Genomic DNA, 20,233 nt, shown 5'->3' with positions numbered 1-20,233 from the left:
CCAGCCGACTTTCTTAAATAACAAAATTAATTTAGTTTTAAAGGTTGGTGCTGGTTAAAGGGATTGGGATGATCGATGCCCCTCCCCCCCTTTATTTTACTTGGCAAGTGGAGCATCCCATTTGGTGAGAAGATTGTCCTTTCCCCTCCACCTTTTTTATTTTATGCCCTACTGTACTGCTCTCTGTGTGTGTTTATACCCACAATCTGGTGAGAGATTGTTATTATTAGATATATTATCAAAGCAGATATTTGGAATTAATTTGTGATGATCCACTTTTATGGAAAAACTTACGTCAGAGATTAATAATTATCAACCCTTCATGAAATTAATTAGTTACTCTGTGAGAGATCAGAAATTAACCAGGAGGCCTGAGAAAAGAAAAACAGAGACTCGTGATCAGATTTCATAACTATCGTGGGCTCTGAAGGAGAACGATCGACGTCTGGTGTTTAATTTGTAGAGAGACTGATACATAGACGCAGACTTATTACCCCCAAAAGGTAGTTTTGTTCATCCAAATTATTAAGGACATTCATCTTTCGCAAAAAAAAAAGGCTAGCACAACTTTAAACAGTGGCCGTCTCTATAATGAGAAAAGAGAGAAAAGGATTGTGTGTCCAAAGTATCGTGCCTTTAAGCATTTATCAGTTGAGATGATTAAATCCTCAATCTTGTAATTTAGTGGTAATTATATAATTAAGTGTCCATTGAGAATTTCTTGTGTTATATATATATATATATATATATATATATATATATAATCATTGTAAAATCAACACAAGCGAACAAGAATCTAAATCTTCTGATATCCGAAGATCATTTAATTGATATTTAATCCAATTCTCTTCTGATAAACCTACAAAGAATATATATATATATATAGAGTAGTTAACATATATATATATATATACCTAATCAAACCCCACCTTTAATTTATTGTCAAGCTTATACATATGTTAAATTAAGACCCCCCCACCCCCAAAAAAAAAAAAAAAGAAACAGAATAAAAAGAAACAAAAGGCAATAAAAAATGTCAGGCCACTGGAAGCAGCTTTATCTGATCTCTCATCCAACCCCCAACTCCTTCCCTTTCATAGAAATGATTCCATAGCTCTTCTCTCTTTTCAATTTCTCAAAGACTCGAAAAAACCAAAATTCAGTCTCTCTTTCTTTCTCTATCACCTGTTTCTATGCTTTTAAGTCTTCATTTATCTTTCTTTGTGTCTGTAAAAATCTCTGCAACATATCAGAATTGGTGCAGAAAGTTTTGTGTCTCAGATCCCAATATACAGGCCCCTTCCTGCCTTCTCTCTCTCTCTCTCACCTATAACAACAAAACACTGTTTCTCTGATCTCTCTCAGCTCTTTCTTTCTCTCAACATCCATTAAACACTGTATCAGTCTCGAAGCATAAGAGCCTTGTGGTCCTCAAAACGCTCACTACATAAATCTTTTTTGCTTTCTTTATAACCCCTTTTGTTTTTTTTCTCTGCACTCTCTCTTCAATTACTTTGCTTTCCTATATAGAGAGATTGAATCTTTAGTGCTAATATTTACAAATGCAAGAACCAAACTTGGGCATGATGGGAAGTGGAAGTGGGGGTGCACTTGGTGGTTTAAGCAGTGGAGAGATGTCTGTGTCTTTATCAGGTGATCAGTCTCGCCAACTCAAGGCAGAAATAGCTACACACCCTTTATATGAGCAGCTATTATCAGCTCACGTGTCTTGCCTTCGTGTAGCTACACCAATTGATCAATTACCTCTTATAGATGCTCAGTTATCACAATCTCATCATCTTCTTAGGTCTTATGCTTCACAGCACAACCAACATGGTCATTCTCTTTCTCCCCATGAAAGGCAAGACCTAGACAACTTCCTGGTAGGTTCTTCTTCCCCATAAATTTGTCATTCTCTCTCTCTCTTTTTTATATACGTGTGTGTTGAGGGTTTGTGAAGACATACACACACACACACACAGTGGTGTTTTGTTTTGCTGTTTGCTTGTTTATGGGATGTGTGTTTCTTTTGCAGGCACAGTATTTGATAATATTGTGTACTTTCAAAGACCAGCTTCAACAACATGTCAGAGTGCACGCCGTTGAAGCTGTTATGGCCTGCCGTGAAATTGAGACCACCTTACAGGCTCTCACTGGTTTGTCCTCCCCCGCCTTCCTAAATGTCAGCCCTTGATATTTCCTTTTCTTTGGTGAATTAAGGTGTTGTACAATCATAATCAGCTTATATTTTAATCAATCATTTTGTGTTTTTTTTTTTGGATCACAAAATACGTGTATGACTTTATGTTTTCTATTAATAATTTTTAGATTCATACTAATTGAGTTTAAAATTAGTAATTAGCAGCTGGCTTAAGAAATTAATAAGATGCAATCAAAGAAAGCTTTCTTGTCTGTTTTGATTGCTTGGAAATATATACATATAATTTATGTTCTATACTTGTTTTGATGTTTGATGGGTTTGGCACATAGAAAGATAAGGTTTAGCCGTGTAAGTTTCTTATAAGTTTAAGAATAATCTATACTGGAGGCCGATGCAGTAGGGCCTACTAGTAGAAAAATCATAGTAGTAATTTATACTTGGAGTGGTATGTGTTTGTTCCTTGAAGGAGGATACCACCACCACCAACAACCTCCAACAAACAATGAGGTTGCATTCGAATATTTGGATTCTAGAATATTTTTGGTTCTGCTGATTTCCTCGAGCACTTTTAACTTAGTAAGATAATGCATAAGCCTTGTTTTCCTGGTGTCTCCATTTTCACAAGTTTCCTCTTAGGTATATAGTTGATGAAGACAGATCATATGTAAACGGGGAAAGAATTAATACTTGCAAACCACTCATCTTCTCAATAATTACCAAGTGGAGTTATTAGGCCAGTACATGAGATTAGATAGTACTCATTTACTTGTTAATGGTTTAGTCGTTTAGATCAGAAACCTTAATGTATGGTTTGGTAACCTTTGAGCAGTTTATTGCTAATTATGATTGCAATATGCTGCCGGTTATGCTTTTTTTAGAAATTATCCCTACAATTCTTAGCAGTACTATTGCCTTTCTTTGAGGTCCAGGCAAGATTTAGGAAATTGTACAACTTTAATGCTAGAGCCATTAATTAACTTACAATTTATCTCTATGGAAAGAGAGTACTTTTCAAAGTGAAATAGGTGACTTCTTGAACATTTTGATAAAGTCAACATATTCCTATGAAAGATGTTTGAATAAAATTTAAAATGAGGCCAAACATGTATATTACTTAATGTTTAATTCTTGGACTATTGTTTACAGAATAATGCAGACCAAGCTAAATTTTATATAGATTCTTGCTATGTATATTAAAATACATGTATGTGTATGTGTATGTGCATGTGTGTGTGTGTGTGTACATGGTTCCCGTATTGTATTGTATTGATAATTAATGCAACTTGTTTTAGCTTAGCTAGGAAAATGGTGCTTGTAAGGAAATATATTTCAGGATATATTTGCTGAAAGATGAGAATTCTGATACATCAAATAATTACATCAATTTTATGTACATGTGATCGCAATATTGAATGATTTTGTGTTTTTTAATTGATACGGGTTCACTAGTAATAATATTCGTTGTTTGATATCTCACAAATTCATTGATGGGAATAATTAATTTGCCACAAATGTTATATAAGATATCATGTTTTGAGAAAGATCTTTGGTTAGACCTAGGGTTGAGTGTGCACTGAGCTCTAGGTTGTACATGATCCAAACTAGGGTTATCCATCACTGAAATGTTGGATTCAAGCCTAGTTTATTCATGGAATATAAAGAAAACACCAATTAATTGAGAAGAGTAATTTTGAGTTCCAACTTTAGTACTGTTAGTTGTCAATGTAAAGATGATTTAACCTTAAGATCAAAAAAAGATGATTTAACCTTATATAATACCTACATGCTTTTGATTATGATTAGGTTGACCTTAAACCATGATATTGTTCCATGTGTTTAAATCATGAGTATATATTTTGTAGATTTTCTTTTGACAGATGTCATGGTCTGACCATAGAACTTTCATAGTCTTGGATTTAACTTATTCTTTGCTTGAGATATACTCAAAAGAAATTATGTCCCACTTTCCTCCCTCTGAGATGTGCAGCCACTCCCAAGAACACCGCGAAAAAACAACTTGCACTCAAAAGAAAAGGAAAAAAGAAAAAACTCAATTGATCACCACTCAATAGTTTTCTTGGAAGATTGTTCGCAAAATTCAAATAATGTACTATCTTAATCGTGCCTTGTTCGTATTTCGATTTCTTCTTGGGAAATGAGTTGGGGTTGTAAGAGCTCAAGGAACTTTCCGACAGCATAATTGCAGTGCTTGTCGATCAATAATGATAGGTGATCCCAACATATCATATAATTGAGATATGAGAGAAGATATGTTCCAAGTCATTCTTAAATATCGTCACATGATATATGACTTGATGAATGGTTAGAAACCACCTTAACTTTTATTTTCCATGTATCAAAGAAAAATCCTTTAGCCTGCAGAGATCATATTCCTTTTTTCCCTTTTGAATTATTCTATCCCTCTCCCCAGTACTTGCGTCCCAAGTGTCATGATATGTGGCAAAATGCTTTGTAAAATGGGTAAACTACTTATGTAATCTATTGGAAGCATGTCCTTCTATCATTCAGATGAGTTGCTGCATTCTCTTGTTGAAGTCAGGAAAAATAGCTTACCCAGGTGTTTTTTTTTTTTTTTCCTTGTTGAACTTCAATTTTACAGCATAAGGAGTACTACTAAATTCTAAAAATGAATGGGTGGTCATGAATCCCGATAGTTTTACCTATTTCCTTCTAGTATGCTGTCCTTCAAGATGGATTGATTATTTACATAAATCTCTTTCAGGTGTGACTCTAGGAGAAGGTACGGGTGCAACCATGTCTGACGATGAGGATGACCTGCAAATGGATTTCTCTTTAGATCAATCAAGTGCTGATGGGCATGACATGATGGGATTTGGCCCTCTGCTTCCTACAGAATCTGAAAGGTCTTTGATGGAGAGAGTTCGGCAGGAACTGAAGATTGAATTAAAGCAGGTGTGTGTATAAAACTGCTATAGAAAAAACTAAAGGTTGAAATTAAGCTGATTTAGCCAGCACAAAAAAGTAGATCTTTTATATGTCAAAACAAAATAAACCTGGACTTTTCTTAATTTGCAGGGCTTCAAATCAAGAATTGAAGATGTCAGGGAGGAGATATTGAGAAAAAGAAGGGCTGGAAAACTACCGGGTGACACTACTTCAGTGCTGAAGAATTGGTGGCAGCAACACTCCAAGTGGCCTTACCCAACTGTAAGCCACTGATCCAACTTCTTCACTGTTCAAAAAATATTTTACCATATCTACATTAATGCCATCCCATATTTGAAAATTTCTTGGCTCTTACCAAAACAAATAATTAGACACACAAACTAATGCTAGAGCTAGTGCATTAGCCCCCCTTCTCTTTTCCGGTTAGGGATATTATCATAAGCTTTGAATTAAAAACTTTATTTTATAAATAATAGCATGTCTGCATGATGATTTTCAGGAAGATGACAAAGCAAAACTTGTGGAGGAGACAGGGTTACAGCTAAAGCAGATTAACAATTGGTTCATCAACCAAAGGAAGAGGAACTGGCACAGCAACTCTCAATCGGTGACATCCTTGAAGTCCAAGCGCAAAAGGTAGACAAACCAATCCATCTTATTTGTTTCAACTGAGGGAGGGGACTGCAAAGAGGGGTGTTCTTACTTTATGTTGATATAGCTGTCACTGTATCCTCTGGGTTGCAGTACTTTCTACTTGCTAACAACCAGGTACAGGTCATGTAATAGGTGGAGACCTAATATCTCTTACATTTAAGGTTGTATATTCATGTCATTAACAGGATGAAGATTTTATTCTCTAGATCATCTCTTTCTTGCCATTGTTACCGGCCCATACTCTTTAATTACTTGCAAGGTTGTTTTCACCAAATAATCTGAATTTTCTTGATTATAAGAGCTAGGGGATTGATTAATTAGGAGTGCCAAGCCAATTCAAAGCTTCAAGAGTTAAAAAAAGATTACAGTGCTGATCTTGGTGCACTGCATCAAAACTTGGCAAAAATGCGGCAAGACTGCAAACGTTGACCCCCTCTAAATAGGGGAAAAGAAGAAGGAAGGAAGGAAAAAGGAGTGGTTTACGTAAATCTAATGCCCTCCTCCACACCATGCTATCGATGCTTTTTTTCAATTTTTAGAAAAGGAAAGAACAAGGGATGAATCTCTTTTGTAATAAAAAAAAACCTTCTTCAACCCTGATAAATTTATAGCACTAGTATCCATTATCCATATCGCTCTCTTTAAACAAAAAAGAAATCTAGGTGGAAGCCGTGGGAAGGTCATCTCCCGGTGATTAGTATTTTAAACATTAAAACCCTGAGACCAATTAATGAACGAGTTAAAGCCATTGTTGCTCTTAAGCCTCTTACTGCTTCAAGACCTTTTATGCTAGCTTAAGAATAGATTTTGCGTTTTAGATTGTTTATCGGCCCGGCAGCCCAGACTAATAGGATATTGGATTCTATCTGCTTTTGCTATTGTATATACGGTTTTTCCCCTTCATTTTCTCTTGCATGTGGGAATTATTCTTCGAATTCTAATTCTAAGATTTATTAAACTCCAATGTCTGAAAGTTGGGAAGTAAAGAGGCTGAGACCAAGAGCTGCCAACGTTGAAGAAGTTGCCTTTGGCGGTCTCGTACTTTAATTTAAGTACTAGAAGATCTCCAGAAAGTAACTTAAAGAGCTTAAACATGTTTCATTATCTATTTCTAAGATTTGAACTCCAATCTCCAACATCAAAACATCGGGGAGTAATTAAAGAGAGAGAATAAACCAATGCAACTGATATAAATATCTCTTGGATTAGGGTTTTTTTTATTTAGTAACACGAGAATAAAAATAGGAAAACCAATTGAATAGTTTCATTTTTTTAAAATGAAAAATATAACTGTACAAAAAGGCAATTGCTAATATAATAAAAAAAAACTATGATCTCAGCTTCAAAAAGTAAAATTCCTAAATAATTTTTAATCTTTTATTTTAATGAATTTAAATTAAAACCCAAAGAAAAAAATAAAGGACAAAACAAGTGGGTCTACAAGGCCAAACCCGACCGCCTAACCTTTTATTTGTTTAAAAAAATTAAAAAAATCAAAAAACATGTTGTCTGCTTTTCCAATTTTCAACTATTGCAGAGGTGATAAAAAAAAATCAAGCCTAGATTTTTTGGATCTAAAAACTTATTTTCACGTATTTCACCTAAAACATATATTTTCCTGCAATATAAATACTAAATAACATCTCAATAGAGCTTTTCTTGTCAAGCTCAATCTATATTGTTTACTTATTTAGTAAATATAGTAGATTCATAAGTAATCTAAGTATAGATTATTAGAAGACAATAAAAAAAAGTATTTAAATATTTATGTTATAACTTAGACTATGGAGTATATTATATTGGTTACCTAACAATACTCAAAAGATATAGTGATACTAATTAAATATCTAACACTAAGGATTCAAAATTCATAAGTGGTTATGTCTTCACATTTACTGGAGCAGTTGTGTCATAGAAATCCTTTTTAAAAAATGCATCATAACATCAACAATAGAATTTAAGTTTATTGCTCTTGATAAAGCTGGAGAGAAAACCAAATGAATTTAAAAAAATTTAGAAAATATTTCATATTGTTCAAAATCAGTGCTAGTTATTTGTGTCCATTATAATAGTAGGTCGGCAATTTGAAAGACACAAAGTAGTATATGTAATAGTAAGTCTAGATATATACATTATAAATATAATATCGTTAAACTCTTATTCTCAAATGGAATTATTTTTATTGACTATGTAAAGTGAAAGAAAAATATTATGGATTCGCTAACCAAATATTCAGATTTAATTCTTTAATTATCATAACTAATCAAAGGGTAATAATAGTGGGAATTAATTATGATTATTACCTGAATTAATTCATTAATTTTTTAACTTTCAAAATCCACTATAGAAAAAAAAAAGGTGAAGGAAGCGTTTCCTATAATGTTTTTTAAAATTTTACACATTTTTTCTCACCTCATATTTTTGTCTTTTCTTCTCTTTTTATGCTTTGTTTTTCCTCTCAAATCTAGAGCCTATGTTCATATTATTAAAAGATATTTAAGTTATATAATCTTTGATTCGAAAATCTTAGTTTAGAAGTGCATTTAAACCAAAATGGTATTGTTGGAATCTTGATAGGCATATTAAAGACAACCTATTTATATAAGTGAGAAGCAATAAAGTTTTAAGAAAAAATAATTTATTATTGACAACAATAAAAAAAATTTATTACTTTAAGGTGCTTCAATAAGTAAGTATCTTTTTTTTATTTTAATTAAGTATAATTATTTTTTATTATTATTATGCATATTAGGACTTTAATTTTATATCAATTGCAAGTTTGAGTATATGATTAGCATGCATGCTAATATTCTTTTATTACATTTATGTTGAAAACATGTTTTTCTTGAGTTTTATTCTTGCATGTTTATAAATTTATAAATTGTGTTTATTTTTATTTATGTTTTGTATGCTCTTATTATGATAAATTAAATATCTTTACTCACTAGTCTAATATATATATTTACTTCTTTGAGAAAACAAGTTGTTATTGACAATGAATTGAAATGTTTGATAAGTTTTTATTTTATTTACAGAAATTGAGGAAAAGAAAAAAAAATAAAAAATGTTATGAGAGTTGAGGGGTTAATTGACACAAACTAAAGATTTTGGGTAAAATTAAAACATCTGACAATTCCCATTCTGTAAGAAAGAACATGGTTCTGTCTTCTTCTTTTTTATATACAAGCAAAATGGTTCTATAAAGAAAAAGAGAATAATTTAAGGATTATGTTCCACATGTTGTCAATTCAGAACACACTAATTCAACCAGTTCCGTCGCATGCAGCAGGATCTTTAATTCATAATTCTTAATTAACTACCTCTGCAGCAGTCAGCAGTCCTCCTAAGCACGTTGCATTAATATTTTAATATTCTATTAATTTGATTATGAGATAAAATTGAAGTGCTGATCATCAAGTGCCCTTTTTCTTGATGATACGTATGATTCTTGAGATCTAGCATCACACATGTAAATGTAAATATTTCTTTTGGGAGCTAAGTTGGCCCAATTCAAGTTAGATTTTCATGATGGTTTACTAAATAGTAATCCACCAGTGGCCGCATTGTTGGATCAATTTTTTTATTAAAATAAATTAAATAAAAAAAAAATCCAAGATCATGGATTAAAAAAATTAAATAAAAAATTAATATGATAACATATTGAAACGAACTTTTTAAATTTATGATACTCGAGATAGTGATAACCCTTTAAATGCAAATCAAAACCAATTAATCCCACAAAAATCTAAACAAAACATATAAAGAAGACTAATTCAAAATATTTTTAAAAACTATTGAGACAATAATATATTAGATTGAATTTTATTTCTTGGCTTAACTCGCCAAACTCATAACTTAGGACATGAACTCCGTTAAGTTAAATGATGTTGTTTTTTCAATTTATTTTCTACCTAAATATATGATAATAAAAAAGAGATTTTTTTTAAAAAAACTAAAAAGATGAAATTAAAAGAAATAAATTAAATGAAAAAGAAGGAGGACTTTTTTTTAGATAATGTAAAATCAAACCGGGTAAAAAAAGTTTTCTCATCTTTGATCTGCTTTTTCAGATAATATTAAGGTTTAAAACAGCTATTATAAGACTTTTTTTGTCGAATAAAACTTAATGACATCAAAATTAATTTTTTTAGTGCCTAGAATTGATGACTTTATCTCTTTTTACTGGAATTCGACGACGTTCTATCTTCTTTATCAAACACATGGATTGAGAAATAAAAAAAATAAACTTTTAAAGCAAAATTAAAAATTGTTGGGATTGTGAAGGTTGACAAGTGAAAGTACGAGAATAAAAATAAATTTTGAATTAAAATTTAGATTGGTATTGAAATTCCTATGTGTTTTACACTTTGATCTTTATTTTTTAATTTGTCCCAAACTTTATAAATTATAACAAATTAAACCTCAATTTGAATATAGAAGGATGGAGTTGAAAAAAGAAATCGTGAAGAAAATTTTTTTGCTATGGTGATTTTCCTAGACATTTTACTGCTATAGTTATAATTATAACACAATGAAAGGCTCGTGAAAGCTATAGTCATCCACTCATAAGCTGTCGCATAAACTTGCAAGAAAGAAATTCTTAATATTTCTGGATAACACTGTATCAAATAAAATAATAATATTTAAATAACTATATGATTCAGTAATAAAAATTTTTTTGCTATGGTGATTTTCCTAGACATTTTACTGCTATAGTTATAATTATAACACAATGAAAGGTTTATTTTTCTTTGCGAGTATGCCGGGGAAGTAAATCTGAAATTGCAATAATTGACTCTATGCTGTTGTGGGAAAAAGAAAAGAAAAGACTTCAAAGATGGCTACTCAAAAGGCAAAAATCAATCGACTAATATAAGATGTCATCCACTCATAAGCTGTCGCATAAACTTGCAAGAAAGAAATTCTTAATATTTCTGGATAACACTGTATCAAATAAAATAATAGTTATTTAAATAACTATCTAGTAGATGATCTAGTAATAAAAATTTGAGATCAAAGGCTCGTAAAAGCTTATATAATCATTAATTTCAGGACTCATAGAATTACTCAAGATATACGTAAGCTAACTTGAATATTTACATTAATAATAATAAAAAAAAGTATTTAAAGATTTGTTTGAAGATTTTTTTTTATTTTTATCCTCTCGTAAGAGGAAAACAAAACGATGAAGTAATATTCCAAGCTATGCAGGCGAGGCAGTCCAAATTGGCCACCTCTTGTTGGCGCATATTTTAATAATTCTTTTTATAGAATAGGCAACTGGACTAGAGAGCCCAGTTATTAAAAAAGCGCTAGACGCCGAACTGTGTATGGTGGAGACAGGTTTCACAGGACTTTCTTTTCTGGCTGCTCAGGGAAGAGCGCAAAGACCCAGGACCTTTGACCAAGTAAACTACTTAAAAATGTTACTGAAAATCATCTTCATGATCGAACCAGTGTACCTTTATGATCTGGCTCGTAGTCGTTTTTAATTTGAATTCTATATATATTTAAGGATTTTTATGAATGCTATTGTTTGAAATATGATTGTGATGGAGCAGCGTGATTTATATATATATATATATATATATATATATATATATATATATATATATATGTTATTCTTGTGCAAGTTTATTGGTTAAAAAATTTATGAAAGATAGGTGTAAATTTTCTGTTTTTGAGTTTAGTTATCATGTACACATGAATCTAACGGGTTATCAAATTAAATATTTATAGATTTAGTTATAAGTTTGGTACAAATAAATATAAAAAACCTCTTATTTTGTTATAAAAATTTGTTTATTTTTTTTTAATATAAAATGTTAAGGTCAAAGATATTAATTTTTTAACACCTCTAAATGCATAAAAGTCTTTTAAGGACCTACTATATTTATTAGTATTGATGATATATAAGGGATATTTATCCCTCATTAAATACTATCAAGGTAAAATGATATCCCAACTCCTCTTCTCCATAAAAAAATATAATTCATGGGATATAAATGCTCTGTGAATTCTTCAGACATCAAGTCTATAATCTATTAATTCTCAATATTTTGCAGTATACATATTTTTAGAACTTTTATCTTTAAAATATCATTGTATTTTTTTTTCTAAAAAAATATTTATTTATGCATCGAAGAGTCTTTAAAACCACTAAATAAGACCTGTTATAGGTACCACTTACCATGCAAAAAAAAAAATAGATAAAATTATTAGAATTAAAAGATTAATCAATTATTTAATATATAAAACTTGCTTCTAAGTTTTTTAGATATTTTAAATTACCGTCTAATTTTTTATAAATTTAATTTAATTTTAATTAATAAAAAAATATGTTTCCTTAAAAAATTAAAACGATTAGTTAACATCATCACATATGGACAACATGACGTATGAGGTTGCGAAATTAGAAAATGTCCCCTTGATGGGAGGTGCGTTGTTTGTACCCGTTTGATGGAAAAGCAGATGGGTGTGTTCATGAAAGAAAGCCAAGAGGAAAGGTAGGTTTGGATAAGTACAAATAAGCCCTCACCTATACATTGAATCACGAATCAGTCCCCAACCTTTTTCATTACTTGAACACTCTAAAAGAATTGGGATTACTTATAATATTTTGTTGTTTATATAAACACTAAACCAAATTAATATATTTATTTAATCGTTTAAATAACAAATTTATATTGTAGTTCAGTTGATTGGTGCACAGGATAGACCAAAGGTTACGAGCTGGAATGATAGCCATTTTTTCATGGTGAAATACAACATGTAATCTATCAATTTTTTTTAAATAAAAGATGGATGATATATCATCGAACCTCTTAATAAAATAAAAAAATTAAGGCCGCGCGCCAACTATTTTCTATCTTTTTCTTTGATTTTTTTGCACTCCTAAAAAAATTTATCAAATTCACTTACTTTTTATTTTTTAAATGGTTATTAAATACTATTATAAATTTTTATTTAAGTTTTAATAAAAATAATTTCAATTATTATGTATATAATATAAAAATAATAATATTATTAATAAATTATTCATGAAAATTTGATTTAAATAATTTATTCAGTAAATATATTTTGACATGATTTTATTATATTTATGATTTTTTAGACCTTCAATGATTCAATCACACATAAAATATAGATATATTTTTTGTTAGCTTGCTGTAATGATGATAATTTTTTTTTCCCCATAAACAATAATTCTAATTAAAAATCTAATGTTCTCTAAGATAAATAAGAGATATGTTAATAAAAAAAATACATCCTGATGGAAAAAGAAATTTTAAAATGATTATATTTTAAGATTTAACAACAATGTCAGAAAATTTTCTGGATATTTTTTTTTTAAAAAAAATTATGATCATTTATAACGTAGCATGGGTATACAGACTAGTAATTATGAAATTTGTTGAGGTAAATAGTTTTTATTTTTAAATGGAATGATAACGTAAACAGTAAAAAAAGTAATTATTTTATTCTAAAACAATTAAACTTACTTAAACATTATAAAAATATTTTACACTTAACACCCATCATCCAGCCTATTACTATCCGTGAAGAAAGCCATATCCGGTGAAGTTTTTTCCAGATTTACAGGATAGCCTAATCAATCATGCCATTTCAATGTAATGTATATCAACAAATATGATAAATTATAACAAAAAAAAAGAAAAAAAATCAAATAGATATAATGTATTTTATGGCAATGAATTTTCACTTTTTAAGTCATATATATGCTTGAGATAGGAAATTTCTATAACTTTAATTTCATAATAAATAAATTGATAGAAGATGAATTAGGTAGAGCAAAGAAAGTATGGGGAAAAACTAGTAAGATTTCAAGGAGTGGCGGTTAATTTGTAGTCATCTTGTTTCTCAATTCATTTTGTTGAGAGAGAAAGAAAATACCCAGGCCCCCCAAGCACGCGCTCTTGTAGAATTTGAATGCCACCGCAACGGTTGTCAACAATTGTTCATTGATAGCATGTTGTTAACGTATAACTGCCGAAGCCAAAAGAGCATTTCAAGTTTCAACCTAACTAGTTAGAATCAAAATAAACTGATAGCAAGGACATTTCCAAGCAGCTCAACCATTCAGGGCCGAGAGTCAACGACATCGTCTCAAGGTTCTTACATAATAGTATTCATATCCAGTTTGATTTTTCTGAAGTGGTTTTCATTGTCACAAATACAAGAAATCTATGGATTAAATACAACCTTCTACTAACTTTCTCAATTTCTATATTCTGTGTTCCCATTTTTATGTTCCACAAGTTGCAATCCCACCTTCTTTTACTCGTTCAACTCTCATCTTCTTTCTTCTTTATAATGCTCTCTTTAAACCCCCTCTCTCAGCTGAATTCTCCTTCTTCCTCTGTTTCCTCTCAAAGCCCTTTGGCCCTCATTTCCTTTTCCAGTAATTTCTTGCCCATCTAGAGGTGCACAGATTCATTGTTAGTGATAGTTTATCCTCTAGAGACTAGCAACAACTTGGTATTTGTCCAATCTAATTCATTCCAAGATTCTTTCTTTCTGTTCATTCAATACACAGCCAGGAATTGCCTTCTGGTCCATATAATTCAACTGTTTTCAGCTAAAGAGAATACCAAGTCCTTTATTATGGCTCAAATTGATCATACATTCTCCTTCGGGGGCTCACACCATAATCAGGGTCAACAAGCAGTGCCATTTCCCACCAATAAAGGGTCTTTGAAAGTCTTGCCCCTGCATGGCAACTTAGAAATACGGGTTAAGGAGGCTAAAAACCTTCCTAACTTAGATGTTTTTCATAAGACTTTAGGGGATATGTTTTCGAAATTCCCTGTGAAGTTCGGCAATAAGATTGAAGGGCATGTAGGTAGTAAGATCACCAGTGATCCATATGTCACTATTTCGGTATCTGGTGCTGTAATTGGGAGGACTTTTGTGATCAAGAATAATGAGAACCCGGTGTGGATGCAGCATTTTGATGTTCCTGTTGCGCATCATGCTGCAGAGGTTCATTTTTCTGTCAAAGATGATGATATCGTTGGCTCACAAATGATGGGTGCTGTTGGGATCCCAGTAGAGCAGTTAATCTCAGGCATGAAAATTGAGGGAATTTTCCCGGTTCTTGGTTCTAATGGGAAGCCCTGTAAGGCTGGAGCTGCTTTGAGTTTATCAATTCAGTTTACTCCAGTGGAGAAAATGGCAATTTATCAGCAGGGAGTGCGTTCAGGTCCTGATTATAATGGGGTTCCTGGCACATATTTTCCTATTAGGAGAGGAGGTAAAGTTACTCTCTATCAAGACGCTCATGTTCATGATGGTTGCCTTCCTGATTTGAAGCTTGATGATCATGTTCAGTTTGAGCATAGAAGTTGCTGGGATGACATCTTTAATGCTATCAGCCAGGCTCGGCGATTGATTTACATTACCGGATGGTCTGTCAACTATAAGGTTAAATTGGTACGGGGTGGTAATGACGGCAGAGATTGTACATTAGGAGATCTTCTCAAGACCAAGTCTCAAGAAGGAGTTAGAGTGCTGCTTCTCGTATGGGATGATCCAACCTCCAGGAGTGTTTTGGGATTCAAAACGGTAAGAAAATCAACTCAATTTCATGTATGATGCTGCTTTTGTCATTATTCAGACCAAATTTCCATATTAATTTCATTTTTCTGGATACCTCTAATTTCCATATCAATTAAATCTTTGTGGATACCAGTTCTGGTAAGTTTGATAATGGTTATTCTTCGCTGTAAGGTCTTTCATGTTTAAAAGTCTCAAGGAATGGCTCACTGTTGGAGAGGCTACGACAATGCTTTTGCTCGTTTGATCTATGCCCTCCCACACCAAAAAAGCAGGGAATAGTATATAGTTTATTGCTATAAGAAAGCTTCTTGGTGCTTCCACAGTAAATAGGCAGTTAAATATGGCAACACTCAAAGTAGAAAACTTACGGCTTTTAGTGAATTTTATTGCTCACTTTACCTTCAAATGTGTGAAGTCTATAGCTGCTGGATATGATGTTTTCAGAGAATTACCTAAATTTCCAATTGCATAATATTTTCTATCAGTAATTTTTTCTTGGGATTAAAAAACGTTTGTAGTTTGCTCATCCACTGTCATTCCAGCATCAATTGCATACTCACAAATTTCTCTCATGCTTAAAAATGGTTGACTGTTTCCTCTTGTATTAGGCATTGATCAAGTTTTGTGGTGTGTAGGAAGGGGTCATGCAAACCAGTGATGAGGAGACTCGCCGTTTTTTCAAGCACTCGTCAGTACAAGTGCTACTCTGCCCTCGATCTGCTGGAAAGGGACACAGCTTTATCAAAAAGCAGGTTGGATATAAATAGTCACTATCTACTTCTCTATGGTTCAAATGCTACTTATGTGAGAGCATTATAATAAGCATCTGGCGTTTCTTTGCTTTGATAGCCATTCACCTGCATTGATTTCACTGAAGATTCTAAGATCAATTTATATTTATGAATGTGCATGTAAGTGGATTACGTTGGTACATGATATGTATACCACATGGTCTGAACCTCTTGTTATTTATTTTTTGTTTATCAGGAAACTGAAACCATCTATACACACCACCAGAAAACAGTGATAGTGGATACTGATGCAGGTCACTTTAGAAGAAAGATCACAGCATTCGTTGGAGGTCTTGATTTATGCAAGGGTCGATATGATACTCCACAGCATCCTCTTTTTAGGACATTGCAGACAGTGCACAAAGATGACTTTCGTAACCCTAATTTCACGGTAATCTCACAGTTGATGTTCTTGGGTGCTATCAGATATATATCATATAAGTTGCTCCAGAGATGACAATCTCTTAATTATCTAGCGAGGCTTATGCACACGCATATGATTTATCTAGCATATCATTGTGTTGTCAGTTGCAAAATGCTTCATAAATCAGTCACAAAGAGATGCTAACAATGTAATGTTTCGGGGGTCGCTAATCAGGAGCCAGCTGGTGCCGGTTGTCCAAGACAACCATGGCATGATTTGCACTGTCAAATTGATGGTCCAGCAGCCTATGACGTCCTCACCAATTTTGAAGAGCGTTGGTTGAAGGCATCAAAACCCCGTGGGATGCAAAAATTGAAGGCATCATTCGATGATGCATTACTGAAGCTTGAAAGAATTGATGAAATATTGGGGATAGCAGAACTTCCATCCCTTGCCGAGGATGATCCAGAGGCTTGGAATGTTCAGGTACTCAATGTCAATTACTTCTTTGTCTCCAATCTTGGATTCCTGATCTACCACATATGAGAGCGTGTCCATGTGTCTATCCCCTGACCAGATCTCCTTTAACTGAAGGTTTTCCGTTCTATTGATTCCAATTCTGTGAAAGGCTTTCCAGATGACCCGAGAGATGCAACTAGCATGGTGAGAAGACTTTGACTTGGAGCCCCTTCTTTTCTCCTTCTCATGAACAAATCATGAGCATTATTTTTTCATACAATTCAGTGCAGGTAGTTTGCTAACAGGTATGTTCTATTTTGTAACAGAACTTGGCATGTGGGAAGAATGTAATTATAGACATGAGTATACACACCGCATATGTCAATGCAATCCGTGCTGCCCAACATTTCATCTACATTGAGAACCAGTATTTTCTAGGTTCATCATATAATTGGGATTCTCACAAAGACTTAGGTAAGGAATTCTATACTTTGAGATAGAGGTAAAAGGAGATATTTCTGTATTTTTCTTGTTCATTTATCAAGGTTAACTTTTGAGCTCTGGCCCTTCTTTGCATCTTATTTCTTGACTTTTCTTGATGATAAGAAACAATATTCTAGATGATTCCCATTTCTAGCTAGTTTAATGCTTTATTAAACATGATTAGCACAAAACGCATTGCTGAAAATTCATTGTTCTTTGACATGGTATCAAAGTTTTATTGACTAAGCGGTCACGAGTTCGAATCTCACCACTCCCATTCTATTTGATAAAATTAATAGCACTAGCATGAGCCCCTCAAAGGGCTTTCACTTAAGAGAGATAATATAAATAAATATCTTGGAGCCTCACCTAACAATACCATGTTCTTTCTTATAGAACAGATGTGTCCATAGCAATGGTGCTAAAGTAAAATCTAGAGCGAAGGCTCCAAGTAGGATTGTCCATGTTAGGAAGTTATCGAATGAACTAAATAACTGTAGCATAGTTGATGATCTATAGAAAATTCTAATGGTTATGGACAAAGTAAGATTTAATTTTGGACACCAGATTCTGCTAATTGTAACCAGCTTTTGGTTCCAAAAGTGGGAATGTAAAAATTTTGGATTGCATATTAGTGGCAGTTTGTTACATCCCAAGAATTCTGTTACTTCTCCCAGCATCTTGTCTTCCAACTTGCATCTCTAAAGACAGTTAGAATCGTGTTTATCATCTGCAGGAGCAAACAACTTAATACCCATGGAAATTGCCCTTAAAATTGCTGACAAAATAAGAGCACATGAGAGGTTTTCTGCATATATTCTTATCCCAATGTGGCCAGAGGGAGCTCCTACAAGCGCACCTATACAGAGGATTCTCTTTTGGCAGGTAGGCATGATTTACTATTTGAGAAGAAAGAACTAAATACAGCATGTCATCAGTTACCAAATTAGCATGAGCTTGCATGTGAATTTGAATCAACCACCAGTTCCTCCTGAAATCTCTCATAGAACAAATAACTACGTTGTCGGGTCAATTCTACTTTTGTTCTCTTCTCCACGTGATGCATTTTTTGAAAATCCTTCTGGGAATTGTTTGATATTTATTTAGAAAAAAATTGCACCTGGATGTAACCCATGAGGTGAATATGACAATTGCTGTGTATTTTTAACTAGTGTTACTGTTATCTGTTGCAGCATAAAACAATGCAAATGATGTATGAAACAATTTACAAGGCCTTGGTGGAGGTTGGACTGGAAAATACATATGAGCCACAAGACTATTTAAATTTCTTCTGCCTTGGCAATCGCGAGGCGTTAGATAGGGAGAATGGTGTGCAAAGCTCTACTCCTGGAAACACTCCTCAGGTTTGTCTTTTCGTAACTAGATGTTGACTATTTCGATGAGCTTTCTCTTTGGGAATCATCATGTTCTCGAAATAACATTCAATCGGTGAAACAGGCACGGAGTGAGAAGAGCAGACGCTTTATGATTTACATTCACTCTAAAGGAATTATAGTGGATGATGAATATGTAATATTGGGATCTGCGAACATCAATCAACGGTCCATGGAGGGCACCAGAGATACTGAGATAGCAATGGGAGCATATCAACCCAACCATACCTTGGCAAGGAAAAACTCTCGTTCACATGGGCAGGTAAACTAACTGATTGGACAGATTTTTTGCATTCATCAAACTTCAGGACCAGTACTTAAGTCCAAACGTATATTAACATCAATATACTGATTTGACGACATTTTTCAATTTATTTTCATTCGGAAAGTTTTGAGATTTATGTTTCTTCTATAAACAGAAGCCTGCAAGACCAAAACAAATTTGATTTCAACTTTTCTCGTGTTCCTGAAGTCTTATCATTCCAATAAGTGCAATTTTTTGGTTATTTTCTGTCGAGTGCAGGTCTATGGATATAGAATGTCACTATGGGCAGAGCACATAGGAGAGCTTGAGGAGTGTTTTGAGCAACCAGAGACTATTGAATGTGTGAGACGTGTAAGGTCCCTTGGTGAACAGAACTGGAGACAGTATGTAGCTGATGAGGTAACAGAAATGAAGGGTCACCTTCTGAAGTATCCAGTTGAAGTTGACAGAACAGGCAAGGTCAAGGCTCTCCATGGCAGTGAAAAATTCCCAGACGTTGATGGTAACATTCTAGGGTCTTTCATAGCCATTCAAGAAAATCTCACTATTTGAGCTCTCACTTAAGCATCACCAAGCCATAGTTGTTTTGCTTATTTTCTCAATCAAGATTCTTTTGCATGGAGTCTGATGGAATAGCACCGCTTGTTTTGTTTTCATTTTAGGCCAGTGTCTGGCTAGTTTCTCCCCCCCCTTCAATTTGTAAAATAGTAACAGCAAGATCCGAGCTTGAGGCCTGCCTCCTCCACTGCTTCTTCTGAACTAAATGTATATCGGCAAATATCGAGTTAGAACTTATTTCGGAATTTGCTCCGTCCTTCTCGACACCTCGACTTCTTTATATAGTAATTGATGATCGAGTTCGTTGGTTCACTTGTGCTCTTGTTTTTCATATCCACCTCGATAGAGAAATTACTTATGCTCTTGTTCTTCATTTTGATCTTCCACAATATTTTTATTATAAGTTTAACTTAACAATTATTGCTCACTTTTAAACTCCGGAACAAGTAAATAACAATCATAACTAAATTGGTTTTTATTAATACAATTTTAATTTTCAGTTTTTTTTTTTAATCTATAATATCAACACCTGCTTAACTTATAATCATAACAAGACTAAACAGAGGTGTCATTGAAAACGTAAATTTTATAAATTTC

General features: G+C 32.9%; 2 protein-coding genes across 2 annotated transcripts; both read left to right on the top strand.

The window, feature by feature from the left end:
* Nucleotides 1-793: 793 nt before the first annotated feature.
* LOC7490922 (homeobox protein HD1) lies at nt 794-5,948 on the top strand. The gene is made up of 5 exons (XM_002299533.4): nt 794-1,883; nt 2,036-2,156; nt 4,905-5,095; nt 5,219-5,350; nt 5,589-5,948. Exons 1-5 carry the CDS (start codon nt 1,563-1,565, stop codon nt 5,727-5,729), a joined length of 906 nt encoding a protein of 301 aa, XP_002299569.2. The 5' UTR covers nt 794-1,562; the 3' UTR covers nt 5,730-5,948.
* Nucleotides 5,949-13,795: 7,847 nt separating this feature from the next.
* On the top strand, nt 13,796-19,948 carry LOC7490921 (phospholipase D beta 1). Its single transcript, XM_052453589.1, has 10 exons — nt 13,796-15,328; nt 15,958-16,074; nt 16,310-16,504; nt 16,712-16,963; nt 17,072-17,140; nt 17,263-17,410; nt 18,156-18,304; nt 18,613-18,783; nt 18,878-19,075; nt 19,337-19,948. Exons 1-10 carry the CDS (start codon nt 14,369-14,371, stop codon nt 19,628-19,630), a joined length of 2,553 nt encoding a protein of 850 aa, XP_052309549.1. The 5' UTR covers nt 13,796-14,368; the 3' UTR covers nt 19,631-19,948.
* Nucleotides 19,949-20,233: the final 285 nt, after the last annotated feature.

Source organism: Populus trichocarpa, chromosome 1 (genome assembly GCF_000002775.5).
Source record: "Populus trichocarpa isolate Nisqually-1 chromosome 1, P.trichocarpa_v4.1, whole genome shotgun sequence".
NCBI lineage: Eukaryota > Viridiplantae > Streptophyta > Magnoliopsida > Malpighiales > Salicaceae > Populus > Populus trichocarpa.
The sequence above is the reverse complement of the archived record's forward strand: the minus strand, read 5'-3'. Positions and strand labels throughout refer to the sequence as shown.

What these genes read in the sequence shown, in the direction of transcription:
- LOC7490922 (XM_002299533.4), top strand. Translation starts at nt 1,563, where the DNA reads ATGCAAGAACCAAACTTGGGCATGATGGGAAGTGGAAGTGGGGGTGCA. An exon ending in AAGACCTAGACAACTTCCTG is followed by an intron (nt 1,884 to 2,035) that starts GTAGGTTCTTCT and finishes TTTCTTTTGCAG; the next exon opens with GCACAGTATTTGATAATATT. An exon ending in CCAAGTGGCCTTACCCAACT is followed by an intron (nt 5,351 to 5,588) that starts GTAAGCCACTGA and finishes GATGATTTTCAG; the next exon opens with GAAGATGACAAAGCAAAACT.
- LOC7490921 (XM_052453589.1), top strand. Translation starts at nt 14,369, where the DNA reads ATGGCTCAAATTGATCATACATTCTCCTTCGGGGGCTCACACCATAAT. An exon ending in ACAGCTTTATCAAAAAGCAG is followed by an intron (nt 16,075 to 16,309) that starts GTTGGATATAAA and finishes TTTGTTTATCAG; the next exon opens with GAAACTGAAACCATCTATAC. An exon ending in CAGAGGCTTGGAATGTTCAG is followed by an intron (nt 16,964 to 17,071) that starts GTACTCAATGTC and finishes CTTTAACTGAAG; the next exon opens with GTTTTCCGTTCTATTGATTC.